General features: G+C 38.6%; 1 protein-coding gene across 2 annotated transcripts in view; it reads right to left on the reverse strand.

Moving 5' to 3' along the window:
* Positions 1 to 298: 298 nt before the first annotated feature.
* The window catches only part of LOC142063820 (gamma-aminobutyric acid receptor subunit pi-like), a 41,919-nt gene continuing 25,948 nt past the window's right edge, over positions 299 to 16,269 (reverse strand). For both annotated transcript variants that reach the window (XM_075108066.1, XM_075108065.1), the window contains exons 7-9: positions 7,480 to 7,632; positions 6,431 to 6,624; positions 299 to 960 (exon numbers count right to left, since the gene is read on the reverse strand). In XM_075108066.1, coding sequence (XP_074964167.1) covers positions 649 to 960; positions 6,431 to 6,624; positions 7,480 to 7,632 — 659 coding nt within the window. In that variant the 3' untranslated portion in view covers positions 299 to 648. The remainder of the gene's footprint in view (positions 961 to 6,430; positions 6,625 to 7,479; positions 7,633 to 16,269) is intronic.

Below are 16,269 nucleotides of genomic sequence, written 5' to 3' on the forward strand. Positions count from 1 at the left end.
CTGGATCTAAAAATTTTGGCTCCAGTCCATTTCTGTGTCCTGCCCTGCACTTATTCAGAAAAGCCATTGATGCCTATGGGAGTTCTGTCTAAAGATGTAGGGAAGAGTCTCAATACATATTTGTGACCTTACAAAGATTAATATATTGTTTGGCTTGTATTGGTAGACCACACCTTCAAAGCTGTTTCTTGCTGTGAAGCAAAACCACTTTGATCTGCAATTATACATTTTCTTATGTAACTTGGAAAATTTATGCATTATTGACAAAGCTAGAAGGAACTGAATACTGAAAGCATAGCAGGAAAACAACTCCATCATTTTTATTTTTGAAATATATTCAATGCAGTTCAGAAACAAGAGTAATATAGCTCTTATTTTACAAAGTTGACCATTAAAATATTAAAAAAGGACTTCTGGCCTTTGATAAATAGTTTAATATGGGACATGCATGCTAATAGGAAAGTCAGTTTTGGATGACAGTCATTTAACAGTGGAAAAGTAAGTTAACAAGGAACTTCGTAGAAATGCTTGAAAAAACGGCATGTCCTTTCATATCCCTTTATCCAAATGCAACTTCCTCATTCTTCTGCAATTTCCCCTTCCATATCCACTTTCTAAACTTTAAACAAATTTTACACATTAAAATATTTAGAAATACAAATAATATACCCAGTAAAATACATTTATTATGATGAATGATAATGGAAAAGAAAATCTGGCATAGTTGTCTATGTGGTAAGGATTTTTAACACGGAAGCAACCAAAGATACAGAAAAGTCTTTTCATTACTGACATTGGTGAACTACAGCCACTGCATTTACTGCTCTCCTTTTTTCCATCGATGCTAGTTTTGCTGCTTTTGTTTGAATCAATCTTGTTCGTATTGTCAGGGGCACTGCAACTGTTAGTGACGGCTGCCAGGACTCCATTCCTCTCTTCTTCATCATCTTCATCCTCATTCTGATAGGGAGCAAAACAACAGGTACTTAAATGCATGTTTCATCACCTATTTGCTTTAGAGCTGCAGCAAATAATAGGATTTTTCTTACGCCTCCTCCTGTAGCTCGCGCTTTGATTTCAAGGGTGAGCACCTACATGCACCAGACAGCTCCTTTCAGCTTTCAAAGCCTCTATTTACAGGAAGAACATTGACTTAAACATTTTAGTGCAAAAGCCTTCGTAGGACTGTCGAGCAAAGCTGGATTTGTTCAAATATGGCCCACTAAGTTTTACTTAAGACAGCATGAAATTCATGATATGCATAACAATAAGCTGTCTTCTGCTCAGGGAAAATACTGGCAAAGGTCAGGGTCTAGAAAGCAGGTAAAGCAAAGCCCCAGTCTGGAGATGGAGAAGGTGAGGGAGCTGCCAGCCCAGCTATCCAATCTGGTTGCACCCCAAATCCAGCACCCTAGAACACAAGACACTTTCCTTCTATGCAGGTGGCTACTCTATTCCCAGTGCTTTGTGATAAAAATCAAATTACTTGAAAAAAAGGCACCAAAAAAAAAGGGAATCATAAAGAGGAACAAGCCCCACAAGAAATTCAATACTAAACGGCTCATACTACTTTCTTTCAAGCCCTGAAACCCATGCTTTAAGTTCAAAGTTATGCTAAGGTTAAGCACATTTTTATGTGCTTCACTGCATCAAGACAACTCTTTGGAGAATGTTGTATAAGCCTTCTGGTGGGTTTTGTTTCTTTGATTAGAAATGGCTTGGAGCCATGGAGTTCACGTATGAAATCTTCATCCTTTGAAGTCAGCCGGTTTTCTGTTACTGACTCAGAGGACACAGGATTAGACATCAGCTGCAGCTTCAGCTCTAAACACAAACTTTCTTGAAAGTGCTGGGGTGTTTGGTTTGGGATAGTGCAGAGATACCAGCAGATCCAGGCTAGAAAGACTAGCTCCAACTCTTCACCTAAACTAAACGTGAATTTGTACAGTTGGAGGAGGGTTCATTTTAGTTGGGGCAGGTGTACACATAATCTTCATTTTTTCCTGATGATTTTATTACCTTCCAAATCAGTGAGTGGCATACAAGCAAGAAAAGGTTAAAAATTTATTTGTGAAATGTAGAATGCAGATCTCTTTCCTCTGACCAATTTGCTTTTTCCATTTGCATCGTGAGAAGAAATAGATTAGACAAGGACAAACTTTAGAAAAGTTAAGATGTACAGCCTGATATGTAGCCACACAGAAAGCTCATTTAGAAATACCCCAGCTATTAAAGTCAAAGAGAGCTCATTAAGCCACCCATGTGATCTCTTTGCAGAACAGAATTGCTCTTCTGCCCAGGGTACTTGTAGAAAGCACAGTTTTTGAGCCTTTCTTCATCTAAAATTAGTAAAATTCTTGAAACGTAAAGTGGAGTCTGGACAATGTCCTCAGACTGCTGTGAATCAGCGAAGCAGAACAGATGGAGAGCTAGAAAAAGGGACTATTCCTGCTTTTCATTTTCAATTTGCCAAAAAAATCCAGTATATTCTATTTGAGAGAGAGAAACACAGCTCAACGCAACACATCATCCTAAAAATACACTGACTACAAAACCTTGCTCATCCTCCACTTGGCCTCCCACAGCTACGTGAGAATTTTGAAACCAAAGGCCAGGATAAAAATCTGCCTATACAGCATTAACAGGATCAATCCATAAATTTCCAGTCTGAACTTGAAACAGTCCCCAGGATAGTACTAAAACTCAAACCTGGAGTTTTACTTGGGGCCTAACTCTGTTATCAATACCTAGCTCTTCTGCTTGAAGAAGTTCAGGCAGCTGACGGAAGAGCTGGGGATGGCGGAGGAGCCTTTGTCAGCAGCACCTGGGGCTTGAAACAAGGCACTGGAGGGACAGCCTGGTGAATGCACTCGGCACTTCAAAAATTAACAGAATAAAGAAACCTGTCAGAAGAGTCCTGACTTTTTTCCACTGCTCTCATTTTTCAGAAAGGGAAAAAAGAGCAAAACAACATCTGTACTTCCAAACTGGCAGGATCTGGGGCATTATTCAGCCTAAGAGCCTATCTGTCTCTCAGGTAGGGCTAGCTAAAAGTTGTACAGAATTAGTTCTACTGCAGAGCATGAAAGGACATTGCGTACGTGCCATTTTTTTCTTTTCACACAACTGCACGTGAACGATTCGCAGGAGACAGATGCTTTATTAGGCTGCTCTTAACACCTTTCTAATCCCCAAGAGGCAGTTATTCCTTGAGAAGAAAATATTGTACATGGTGCATATGTACTTGATTCTGTTTCCAGTGTTACTTTACAGGGCTCTCGCAGAACAGAGACAAATCTACAGCAAAACCGCTGTATCACATTGCTTCAAAAGGAGAAAGCTAATCTAGAGAAGAACCACAACTGTTAATTCATAAAAAAACTAGCCTTATAAACTGAGACTATCAAGGGTCTTTTCCAACTTGCTATGGAGATCTGAATGTGATAAAAGATTAAGCTGGTTTACATTATACAAAAACATTGTGTTGGAAGTGTTCAACCGTGGCTCTAATTTTAAATATCACACTAAGTTTTCTCTGGAGTCCAGCTGCCAGTGAGAAAATGGCAGCTGGCGCTAAGAAGGGCTTTGCTTGGATACAAGTCAGTAGCGTCCAGGAAAGGTACAGTGCATCACCTGAAAAGCACTGTGTATGGCTCATGCTACTGCGGCTGCTGCTAACCGAAGTGTTTGCTGACATCTAACAGCCAACAGGATAGAGGAAAGTTGCCACTTCCATTGAATAAAAAAGATACTCAAGACTAAAAATATTTCAGCCTAAAGTGTTGCACACCCAGAGCTTCTTTGGTGATCAGAAAGACTGCATGATGTTTGCACAGCAAAGCCGAGTAGGCTGAACGCTGCCCTTGTGACCTTATTTTCAGTTTTCAAACTTTTCTCCTTACTGACCAAAGGTGAGAGGTTTAGGTGAAAAACAAAGGCCAAGGAGGAATTCTCTGTTTTATAGGAGGGCATGATTCACATCTTTATATAAAAGAGAAGAAACCCAGCATTTTGGAGAGGCAACCTCTCTGTTTAGACAGTCTGTTATGCAGCTACTGTGAATGGCACATTTTGCCTAACGTTCCTTTACAGTAGGTGGTTCCTCTGCTTTTGCCATTAGCTTTGAAGCTGCCTCTGTGGGTCCTGGTTCACGTGATGTGAGACACTGCAAGAGTGTGGATATGATGAGCGGTTTCACCAGTTTATATTCTAAACTGGAGACCCCAAGTGCTTCAGAAGAACATGATATGCCAGTGCCCAACTGCTTTAAAGAGCAAAGCAGAAAGCAAACCGATGCAATTAATTCCTGTGCAAGGCAGAGGGTTACCTTTTCAACGCACTTCCTACATTTATTTACATAATCCTGAGTGCAAATTTTGTATCAGGTCGCATATGGGAATAACAAACTGGGAAGTGAGATTTCTAATTAACCTATGTCCGTAAGAGAATATGATAATGAGGAGAACACATTTATGGTGACAATACTCATACAGAAGTTGGTTAAGTACCTGCTAGACAGTGACATGAGATTTTAGCTGCCTCTTCTGTCCTTGCATATTTTGGTTTTCACAGTGAGAAATGAGAAATACAAGTCAAGTGTGCTTTCCACGGCACCCTGCTCAGTAAGCGGTGCTTGCCCTTGGCTACAGTAGGAAAAGGACATGACAGGCATTTTCCTTTTTCTACAGTCTTTGGCTGATCTAGGGCCAAACAACTGCCCGTTCCCTTATATGCTTGTGTTCCTGTGGGCAAGAAGCGAGTTGGACTGGCTTGCTCACTCCTGATGCACAGAAGGCGGCAGGAAACATGCCTGAAGTGACAGACCACTCGTTTCAGTCATGAAGTCCACCACAAAACTGTACCATAAGTCTTCCTCCCTTCCTCATTTTAGGGCTGTACTTTCACTAACTTGTATGCATGTCTTTCAAGTCCACAGGTTCCCATGTCTGCCCCACCTGAAAGCACCAGTAAATGTGCCCCAGATGAAAGGGAATCCGACACAGAAAGGCAAAGGCAAGGGCAGTCGTAAGTGCCCTTCACGGATCCAAAGATGTTTAATCATCCAAGCACTGAAACACTTTATTTTCTTGCCCAAACCTCCAATAAGCTTTTTTTCTTTTCCTGTTCTTTGAGCAAAATGACAACCGCTTACTTCACAAGAATGATATGCTCAGAGGGAATTGTCACCGATGCTACCTTGCCAAGAAAAATCACTGTCAGGCTTTCCACTCAAATCCTCGTTCAAAACAAGTATTTGCCCATTTACAGACATTCCCCGTTAGACGTTGTCCTTTAAAACCCACTGAGTGGCTCAGCTTCGTGTCCGTTTTTCAGTCCTTCTCCACACACCTAGATCTAATGACAGCTTTGAACATATTCCTGTGCATTTACAGAACCTATCTTTCAACCAAACAGCCAAAATTTGCCTTAAATAGTTAAGAATCTTTCTTCTTCTGGCTGTTTATCCCCACAGCACCCAACCAAACTTTTTCCTGCTTTTTTTTCTGTTATTCTCACTTTCCATGTTTTACTTCTTCTCATGAAAAAATTTCATAAGCTGCTTAACATTTTCTCTTTTAACATGCATATGAGATTCAATTCTGTAATTAAAAGCTGCAAGAGAATCAGCTTCCAACTTCCTTGTGATTTCTTTTTCACTGCTTATGAAAACAGCGCTAAACACTGGAGATGGAAGATGTGACAAAACTTCTTCATGAACCTGCCCTGATTATTTCAGCAAGATGGTGACTACCAGACTCAAAAATGTCCATGTTGATTTGATCCATTTTTATTTTAAGTATATTTCACAGAATTTCAGAGTTGTGAGAAGCTCATTAGAGCGCAAAAAGCACTGCTGTAATAATGATGCAGAACAGAAAGCGAATCCTGGTCTGACCTTCAGCTGCAGCTGTTGAAAGAGAACATGTAAGTGGAAGGTTATAGGGGTTAGATGCACCTAATACATGAAGCTGTCTGCTAGGAAACTGACTCATGTACCAGGCATGTGCAGAAGGTTTCATAAACGGAATGTGATAAAATCTTTTCTTTTTTGCTGTATTGCAATAAGATCAAGCCACCAAAGTGAGTCTAATTTTTGAACTGTAAGTAAGCATATGTCATTGGGGGGAGAGAACAAGTGCTTATGACTTTTGTGGTATGTCTAGCACATTGTTTGATAAATGGCCATAAAGTCCATGCCAAAAGAGAGAATCATGATAGAAGGTTGTTTCAGTTTGTTTGATCCCTTCCAAAAAGGTCTAGGTATACAAATAATTTTTCCTTTTCTCAAGGTTATTATGTTTTCACTCTCCTTATTCTAAAATAGAAACTTCCTTAAATACACTTACCATTAGTGCTAAGATAATTCATTCTCTCTAGCAGGTATAATTGAAGCCGGTTGTGTAGGACAACAATCAAAGAATTAAAATACCTTTGGAAGTTCCTTTGAGCTGAGTTGATGCAGAGTGCAGAAATGAGCCACGGCATACTCTAACAGTGCTCCAAAGATGAAACTGAAGCAGATACCAAGGTACACATCAATAGCCTTAATAAAGCAGTTAGCATTCGGGAGTGAAGTCCTGGCTCCCATCATCAGTGTTGTCATAGTAAGGACTGTGGTAACACCTGTGGAATGCAAAAATATAAGTTCTGATAAATCACAGATAGCAATGAGGGCCTCTACTGCTACAAGACAGTTTTTCCTGGCTCTGTGCACTCTTAATATGCCACAGCATTTAATGTGTCATGTTTTGGAAAAAAGACTTTCAAATGAACTTGTGAGTCTGAAGTTAAATGCTTAAAAACACTCATGAAAACTGTCTGCAAAGCTGAGAAGCCTGGAAATTAAAATGAGAGAGGTTTTGGTGTCATAGAATGTACACTTATGATTAACACGTTATTATTGCAATACTATGCAAACGCTCCCTTTATAACATCCAGATAGCATTTTGCTTAGTGCAGTTGCCCACTGGCCACATTTGTTGTGAAATCTTTCTTTCTTCCCTATTCTGTAGGAGTGTTTTTCCCACCCCACCTGCAGTCTGATCAGAACTGATTTGCATTCTTTCCCTTTCAAAAAGTCCTTTATTTGAAATTACTTATTTTTCATCTCTTATAATTCTCTCGTTATTCATGTGTTATTAGTATGTATCATTAACCCTCACAAAAGCCTCACAACGCTGTCGGTGCATGCCATGTATTTGAATATGTTGAAATTATTTCCAAAATGACTGAGTTTTCTTTTGCTTTCAGCAGCCTCCCCTGCCTCCAAGTCTCCTGTAGCTCCCAAAGACGTTTTCTTAGTTAAAAAATAGCAAGGCTTTAAGGGGAATCTGCATGAGGTACCGCAGATGGCAAGCCAGATCATTCCCTAAAATAAGAAGTGTTGGCAATTTGTGGAAATGGATTCCATGTACGTGAAATAAAGACAGCATCTTAATGATCCAGCTCTTGGTTTGTTTTGTTTTATCAGCTTCTCACCTATGCAGATTCTGGCTGGCACTGATGACTGGCTTATCCAAAACGATACCCAGGAGAGCACAACTAGTAGTATCGATGGTACATATGTCTCTAGTATGAAATACAAGATGTTTCTCTTGAGTTCAAAGTGAAACACTAGTTTTGGGTAATGTCCTGTGGAAAGGGAAGGAAAAAAATATTGTGAATTTGCAATTCATAAAAAAGTTCTTCAAATTAGCAACCTGTATTATTTTTGAACATTATTATGCAGTAAAATCCTAATAAATAATCTTTAATAAATTAAACGCAATGCTGAAAAATTCTGTCATGAAGACTCTAAATTGAACTGAAAGAAAAAAATCAAAATATATAACACCAAGTCACCATATCCAGATTTTCATTAAAAATGTCTTGAATTGGAAATTCATTGAGGATTAGTGAAGGAAAAAATAAATCCATCAATGTGTGGAAAGGATGCTTCATTATGTAACACAATGCAAGGAAATTTGCACATATAAGTATTGCATATGTGGTTATTCATAAGAATAACTAGCTACTATATAAACTAGCATGACAATAATTGTAATTTTATGAAGTTAGCATGGGTCCTTATCTTTAACTGCCTCACATATCTAGATTATTGTGGGTTTTTTTATTTATTTACTATTACTCAAGATGTGGATCAAAGGTACCTTCTCTGATACTGCTGACCTAACGCTTATATTCCACTTAAAAACAAGCAACGTCTTTGCATCACCACTACCTATTTTTTCTTTATGTTAGTGCATTGCAATGCTTGTGTCATTCTGAGCAGTGTCACTGTTGTGGCACAAATGGTTTGCTTCTGCGTGAGCGATGCCCAGAAGATGAAAGCTTGGGCTCACAGAGTCAAAAACAGAATTAGATTTCATAAGGAGAGAGCACACAGGTAAGCAAAGTCTGAATTTGTTATCCAGCTCACTCACTGAGCGAAATTTGGCTGTGTTTGGGCAACAGAAGCACAGGATCTGACATTGTTACCAGTCCAACAGATCAAAGTAAGGCAAAAGCTTGCTTTGCAGTAACTTAAATGCACAGGACAGACTTTTTATTTGGAAGTTCAAAGTTCAAAATTAAGTGTTTAAGTTTTTAAAATGTTATTTTAACAAAATTTCTAAACCAGAATATCAGAGAGAGATATGATTAATGTCTCTCATTCAGAGAGAGACACTTGAATATACTGTGGTCAGATAGTTTTGACTTCACCTATTTTAATCCAACAAATTGTGATCTCCAGGACCTATGCTTGTTTCCAATGCTGAGTGCTGTGACTCAGGACAGAACTCCAGAACGGTGAATGCACTTTAGTAACAACAATATATGCATAGGGAGGCCATTTGTGCATCCCTCAGGTGTACTGTGAGAGATGGAGTCAAGGAAAAGAGTACTTTTAAAAGCTTGAAGTGCAACTAATGGATGCCAAGAAATGTCTTCTTGCTCCCAGGCTAGAAAATGGACGGTTAAATTTCCATTTTGAAAAGTATCGTATAAACTACGTCCAGAGAACTATAAAGGTTTCATAGAACTCTTAAAATCAGAAAGAATCACTAGATTATATAGTCTGACTCTATTCACAAGTCATTCAATTTCCCCAATTATCCCTTGCTTTTAACTCAATCACTTTGACTGGAATAGAGTCCACATTTCACACAGACATCTAGACTTCATCTGAGGATATCAAGACATGCAGCATCCACCATTTCTCTCTGTAATCTGTTACTATGATTAAAATGATTCTATCTGTTAAAAATAAATGGCTAATTTCTAATCTTAATCTGATTTAAGAAAGCTTAATCAAGCTTTCTGCCATGTTGACTCTGCCTTTTCCCTAATAGTCTAAATAGTCCTTTGGTAGTCAACGCTTTCTCCTCCTGCAGGTACAAATTCACTGTACTTATGGTTCTTCTTCGTAAATTCTATTGAGTTCTTCAGGTTTCTGACTGATAGGAAAAAGGATCTAAAGATGGGCAGTAGTCTTTAACTCTCTGCATGAAGCAGGAGATACAAAGATGATTTATACCGTTACCACCACTTTACGTGAAGAGAAACAATACATTAGCATACCTCTATCGATACTGTGATTTGTAACAATGCAGTTGTTTTACTAAAAATAAATTTGCCTACCAAAATTGATTTTTAAGTGTAAGCAGACCAAAGTAAAGCACTCAAAAATTAGGAACTGCAAAACTTATGGTTCACTGTGCAACATTACTTCTGCTTCTGTCTGCACTCATCCTTGCACTATATCAAGTCCTAGTGCTACAGAAAAACACTGAATCTGTACAATAAAAGTCAATAGCATAAAGCATATTTAAGGAAAAATAATTAGGGTTGTACAGACAATTGTAATTCTGTGGCTTCTTAGTGTGCAAGAGCAACCATTTAAAACCTTAATAAAAACTGTTAGGGATTTTATTAATTTTGCTCGTGATCTTCTAGGCTGCTATTTAACTAGGAGTCAAAACATATACTTTTGAATAGAATGACAAGATTTTCTCTGCAGCGTCTGTACCCCAAACTGTCATTACTGTGGCATGGTTGCAACTACTACACAAAGGACGATGGCACAGCCACCATGACTGAGGGAAGGGTGTCAACCCAGAGCTCGTGTGAGAGTGCAGAGGGTGCAAACCATCAGCAGGAAACTGAATCCTGCACAAAAGTCGTTTGTCTTGTGTTTCTGTGCTGCTGACCGTAGGGAAGGACGTGGTGTCATGTACACAACAAAGGGGAGTGAAGAGACTGGACTATGCCTCCTGTAGAGTACTTGGGGGTTCCTGTGGTTCAGCCTTAGAGCTTGTCTTAAAGAAGGAAGACTCTGAAATAGCCAATACATAACAGCCATACAGCAACAGCCTCTCCTTGTTAGCACTCTACAACTATCTCCATTCACCTTAGTATAAAAGTCAAGTGTGTACATGGGAAGTTAGTTCAAAATATCAAACTTGAAAGTCACACTTTGCCATTTTGCTGCAATTTCCAAGTGTAGATTCACCCTTTGAATATTCCTGTGTTCTTTCATGTTAGTTTTCCTGATGCCAGAAATTTCTGAAACAATGTGAACAACAAAGAGAAATAGAGATGTAACAGCTTATAGCTGCATGGTTTGGGGGGGAAAAAAGAAAAGGCATTTCTCTAACCTGAAGGCTTTCTACTTGCCAGGATCCAAAGACACATCATGGACATGATAATAATAGTGTCAGCATTTCTCTAAAGAGTTCAGAAGAGCTTTTATAATGGAAATTTTGAAGCAACCTATATAAAGAATTCAAATGAGCTCCTCCTGTAATAAACTGAAGGAAAAAGTAGTCAAGAAGAAGTATGCAATGCATACTTATCATCCTAAAGAGATGAGCAGTGGGACAAAATGAAGATAGGGAAATATTACAGTCCTTTTTTCATCTACACTCCACATGTACCAAAAGTTATCATCTTTAAAAAGAAACAGATTTGCTACTCCTATTACGTGAGTTGCATATGAAATGGAAATGCTGTATCTCACTGCCTTTCACTTGCATGTCTGAGGCTATACTGCCATCAGTCAGATCAAAAATGAAACAAGTTCATCTAATCCTAGTCCTGGCTTCATTAGAGTTAACTCAAGTGCAGGTCAAGTTAACTCCTCAAAACTTGTTTGCCCCTTGCTTGAGTCTCACTGAAATAAAATATTTGCGTTGAAATGAGAAGATTCCTTTTCATGCAAGTTTCTGGCCCGTGATGGATGGCATCTCAGTGTATGGCTGCTCAGATTTAAATTTGATAATGTGGTGGAAATAATCTCTGTGCAGATAGCTAACTCTGCAGCAAAGGCAGAGTGTTAGTGCTTACCAAAGTATTGAATTACTGTGTTTAACAGTTTCTCAGATGAACCTGAGCCTAAATGACTGTCAGTATACATATTCTAAACACACCAGAAGGTGAGGTATTCTACTTAGGTCACCCTACAGTGAAAGATTAGGCTGAGTTACTTGAGCTTTATAGAATTTACTATAAAGCAGAAGTAGAAAACTAGACAACAGCTCTAGCCTGTAGATGAAGAAGCCGCCCAGATAGCAGACTATAGTCTCATACCTACTCTAACTCTCTCTACTGCTTTCAAAAAAAAAAAAAAGTACACTCAAAGGTAGTTAGAGGTGAAAGAAATAAAGTTTCAGGTAGTTCCAGCTGACTACTTTTGTGTCGAGTGTCAAAAATTATACCAGCATAGATTCTTTCCCAGGCGTAGGTCTAGGCCTAAGGCAAATCTTTCTGAAGGCAAAAAAAATTAGTTTATTCCTCTTTATAACCTGCCCTTGAAGTTTGCCTTTTACCTTCTAAAAACAATATTCTAATTTACAGCACTGCTTATCTGACACTTCATACACATCTTGCCATAATACTTATGATTTTATTCAACACTGACTATAGCTGCGCTGCCTGAGAAACAGACATAAACCTAAAAAAACAGGCTTCCTTATCACCCTAGGTCATCCATTTTCTGATTATCCCATCTTTCTATGGCATCTGTTCCCAGCTGATGGCAGAACGCTGCACCTCTGCTCTTTCCTGCTGCCCTCTGACCAGCAGATGGTCGCAGCAGAGGCACCTGAAGGAAGGATGGACACTCTACAAATGCTGTCGGTAGTTCCTAACTTCCACTCTAGTGTGACGGAATAGGAGCTTCTTCCCCACAGATACTTCCCGTGGACTTTTTGATGAACTCTACTCCAGTAAAAGCCTATTCCACATGACTCTTTATGTAAGAAGCACTTTGGTATCCTGCGCAGGGGTGTGCAGTCAGGCACAAAGAGCACATTCTTCTTTATCATGAAATATGTATGCTAACCTCTTGGGTGCCAGCTACAGCTTGTGATGTACATCTCGCACAAGTGCGTCAGTGTAACTCTACCAACGCATCATTTTCTTCTTTTCTTGCACCTTTTAAGGGCACAGTACAGGAAAGCTTTATATAGAATTTTGCTGCCTTAATTATTTGCTGAAAATGTAGTTTTCAGTATGCAATTTTTTTATTGCTCATTTACGATAAGCATATGCATTAAGGAATGGGTAGTGTCACCGCTTTTACCCAACAAATAAGTTGTGTAACTGGAATGCAATTCTCTGACTGATGCAGGACGCCAAAGGTGTCAACATATATTAATATATGTTAATATGTTATTACAGCTCCTTTGTCCCTTCCTCAGAGAACAATCATAGTCTTCTGTTCTTCACAGTCAAGATCTTATAAAGTACCTATTTTCCTACTTCTTCAGAGGTGAACTAAAGGAAATGAAAGATCAGGGCAGGCTTCTTAACATGTGCTTCATCTTCACAAAAATGCTTTACAAAAAATTAGTTTGAAATTCAAATTTCCCAAGAATGAAACAAACCCTTTCATGCAGTGTTTGTGTGCAGATATATTTATCCATTTAGCTTACCTGTAAAAAAAAAATTAAAACCTGACAAAACAATTATGCCACAGAAAGTTTTCTGAGTTTTTATATGCATTTCTGTCTATACTACAAAGAACTTCCCAGAAGTTAATGAAAAATGCCTCTTCTTAATACCCTTTATATTATTCCATTCATTGCCTTTCCATATCTTTTTATGGTACTGTAGCTTTTTCAATGCATTTTCCAAAACCATTTTCTTTCTAAACTGTTCTACATTGCAGAAGTATCACAAAAACAACTTACAATGGAAAATTTTCAACGCCAACTCAAGTGGAAAACCTTGCTTACAAAGATTATACGAGCTCAGATAGGTAAATTGAACATAACATGGTAATGGATCTGTATACCTACGTAACTGCTTGAATTTTAGGTGAGGCTGACCAAAGACTTACCAGATAAGATTATACTGAATATGGTTCTGAGATTGTTTATAAGACCTGTATGGCAAAGAAGATGGTCTCAGAAATAACAATTGGAGAGCAATTACAGGTTATAAAAGAACAGATAAAGGGAATGAGAGAAGTTGCTCAGTGTACTATACCTCAAAAAAGAAGAATTGAAAAATCCTAGAATAGCTAGATTGTTAACTAAGAAATCCTCTCATCCTTGGGAAACTGCAGATGGGCCTGTATGACAAAGCAAGGTAACGCCTCCATTTCAGGCGAAAGAGACTGTCACTGATGAACAGTCACTCTGCGTAGGAGTCTTATATTTATACACTTTTATACGCCCTTTATAGTTTATATACAGTTTATACTTTTTTTTTTTTCATTTTCAGATCTCTATTATAAATGAGAGCAACTCATTACTGGTTTAGTCATGAGCTCCCACCTGAGAAACCAACAATGTGGAGTCAGCAGAGTTTCAACACGTCATAGCCAAATGAGGTCTGACGAGGCCTCTAGCCCGAGGAGGCTAAAGCAGGATTTGTGATACACATCAAAATCCTGGCAGTGACTGCAGACAAGGAACAGCAGCCAGCTCCCTTTGCAGTCTTTTTCAAGAGGGCAAACGTCTTGTCTTTGTGCATCAAGGAGAGGAGACTGACTTTATCCTTCTGTCTCTTCTCTCCCTCTGTTCTGCCAAAATAATACCACTTGAATATGCTATTTTGCTGACTTCATGGTTTCCTCAGCGGGGAAGGGCACTGAGGGCCCTGACTGCCTGACATAACTCTCCCTGCCGTCTTGGTTCAGGCTGAAGACTTAGTGTTAGACTAGACCTGAGCAAGCTGAGCCTTTTCATTCCTGCTGCTGCTGAAGACTTGGCAGAAGGGTTGCAGCAGTAAGAGCAAGACTAAGAAAGGTTCCTGGCCAGAAATAAAACTATCAACAGGCAGTTAGCCTCAAGTATTAAATTATTTTTTTGCTTCTTTCTCCAATCAAAAAATACTTATTGAGATTAATTAGCTATCATTTGCTGTGAAAACAGAAGCATTTATCGAGTGGGAACACATGGGGTCTGTCCTGTGCACAGTACTGCTCACTAACAAACATCATGACATACTTTTGAAAGGAGTGTTAGCACATCGGAGAACAGGATTAGCATTCAAAATTGTCTCAATAGCTATCAAAAACAGCCTGAGTAAAACAAGATGCAATTCAATAAAAGCAAGTACAAAGTCCTACACTCACATGCTACACATCACTAGCTGCCTAAACAGAGCACAGGGGATATGTGGCTACAGGTCAATAAAGGAGGTGGAGTACTAGAAAGAATCGCAAACTGAACAAGGTCAAAAATGCACAATAATTTTCTGCAAGGAAAGCAAATATCAACCCAGAATGGATAAAAAGGAAGAGAGTTCATTAAATGCATTAAGCAAACCCTTCCCTCTGTGGCAGATGTCTGATGGGATATTCTACTAGGGTACCCAGGTTCGGCTGCTGCACATCAGCAAATATATGAGAAATTTGATGGGAGAACAATAGCAAAGACAGGCTATCTAGGAAACTGTTTATATGAATTAAAAAGAGGTAAAGTGTTGGTCTGAGGAAAAAAAAAATGTATCTGTCCTGAAATCGTGAAACAGCTGCTGAAAAATAGCAGAAGTTCATCTTCCATATCCTCATAATTGGTTTGAAATGCAGCAAGGGAGATCAAGATTAGCCAGGAGGAAAATATGCTTGTAATAATCACCAGAAAAAAAAAATTCATCTAGGGAGGTCATGAAGCAGACACTTTGGAGGTTTGCCTGACTTACTTCTAAAACATCTGTCAGGAAGTAGACTGCAGATACAGATGACCTTGCCTTGCGACATGAGAATAGATTAAATTAATTCCTAAAGTGTATTTCAGCCTTATTTCTATGATTATTTACACAAAAAGCTAGATTCGAGTAGTCCTTCAATGCTTTTATGTTTTTCCAATAAGAAAGGCAAGCTTTTTATATCACTATTTATTACTCTGAGAACGCAGGTGCTGTTGGCTAGGCAGCTAAAATAAGAAGCCAGTAGGCACTGATGGCAGATACATGTTTTTGGGGCCCAAGGGTATCAGTATATGCAGAATAAGGACTGTAGTTGAAAGACATGTAGGAAGTGGTTCTAGCAATTAATTTACCCAAGTCCAAAATGAAATTGGTCTATACCAAAACAAAATCAACACCAAATCCTAGCCAGCAATCTAGCTAACGTTATTCAAAGTGACTCACTATTATGTAATTACAATAATGTGATATACTATTATGTGATACATGCTGTCCTATAAACAAGATTAATCCAGCGCCCTTTTCTTAAATTTACTGAAGGTACTTATGCAGGAATATTGCTGACTACATTTTAAATTTGGCTCTGTCAGTGGCTGTACGTGAACTGGGGCTTTGCATTGTTGTACAATATTTCACTTGCACAGCAGCTGTACTGCCTGTGCAAGTTCACAGAGTATCAAATCCTGATTGCCTTTTTTGCTGCGTTAGGAAATACTACACACAGCTCTTGTCTCGCACCTTTAGCTTTAGCCTTTTCAGTCGTACCTGTTATAAATAACTGTTTTTTATAAACTACTCTCAGGTATCTATCAACGGTGTTAAAGAACTGCAAAGCATCATTTTTCATTTCAAAACTGATCACATAGTTCCATAATCTAGTTGCTTTTTTCTTCTAATATGGGCTACATTAGGCACTGCTTTCCTAAAAAAAAGTCTGCAGAAAATAGCACCTAATTTATAATGACTCAAAGAAAATTAAGAGGATTATGAGATTTCTTTCTAAAAGTACTGTGTAGTACTTGATAACGTAGCTTTCTTGAACATGAGAATTGAAACAAGCTGGTGTGGAAAGTGTTAATCAAATTAAGATGTATGTATTAAAATGTATAAGTAAAAGAAAAAGTGGCTTTT

The sequence above is a fragment of the Phalacrocorax aristotelis genome, chromosome 12 (genome assembly GCF_949628215.1).
Source record: "Phalacrocorax aristotelis chromosome 12, bGulAri2.1, whole genome shotgun sequence".
NCBI classification, from domain to species: Eukaryota; Metazoa; Chordata; class Aves; order Suliformes; family Phalacrocoracidae; genus Phalacrocorax; species Phalacrocorax aristotelis.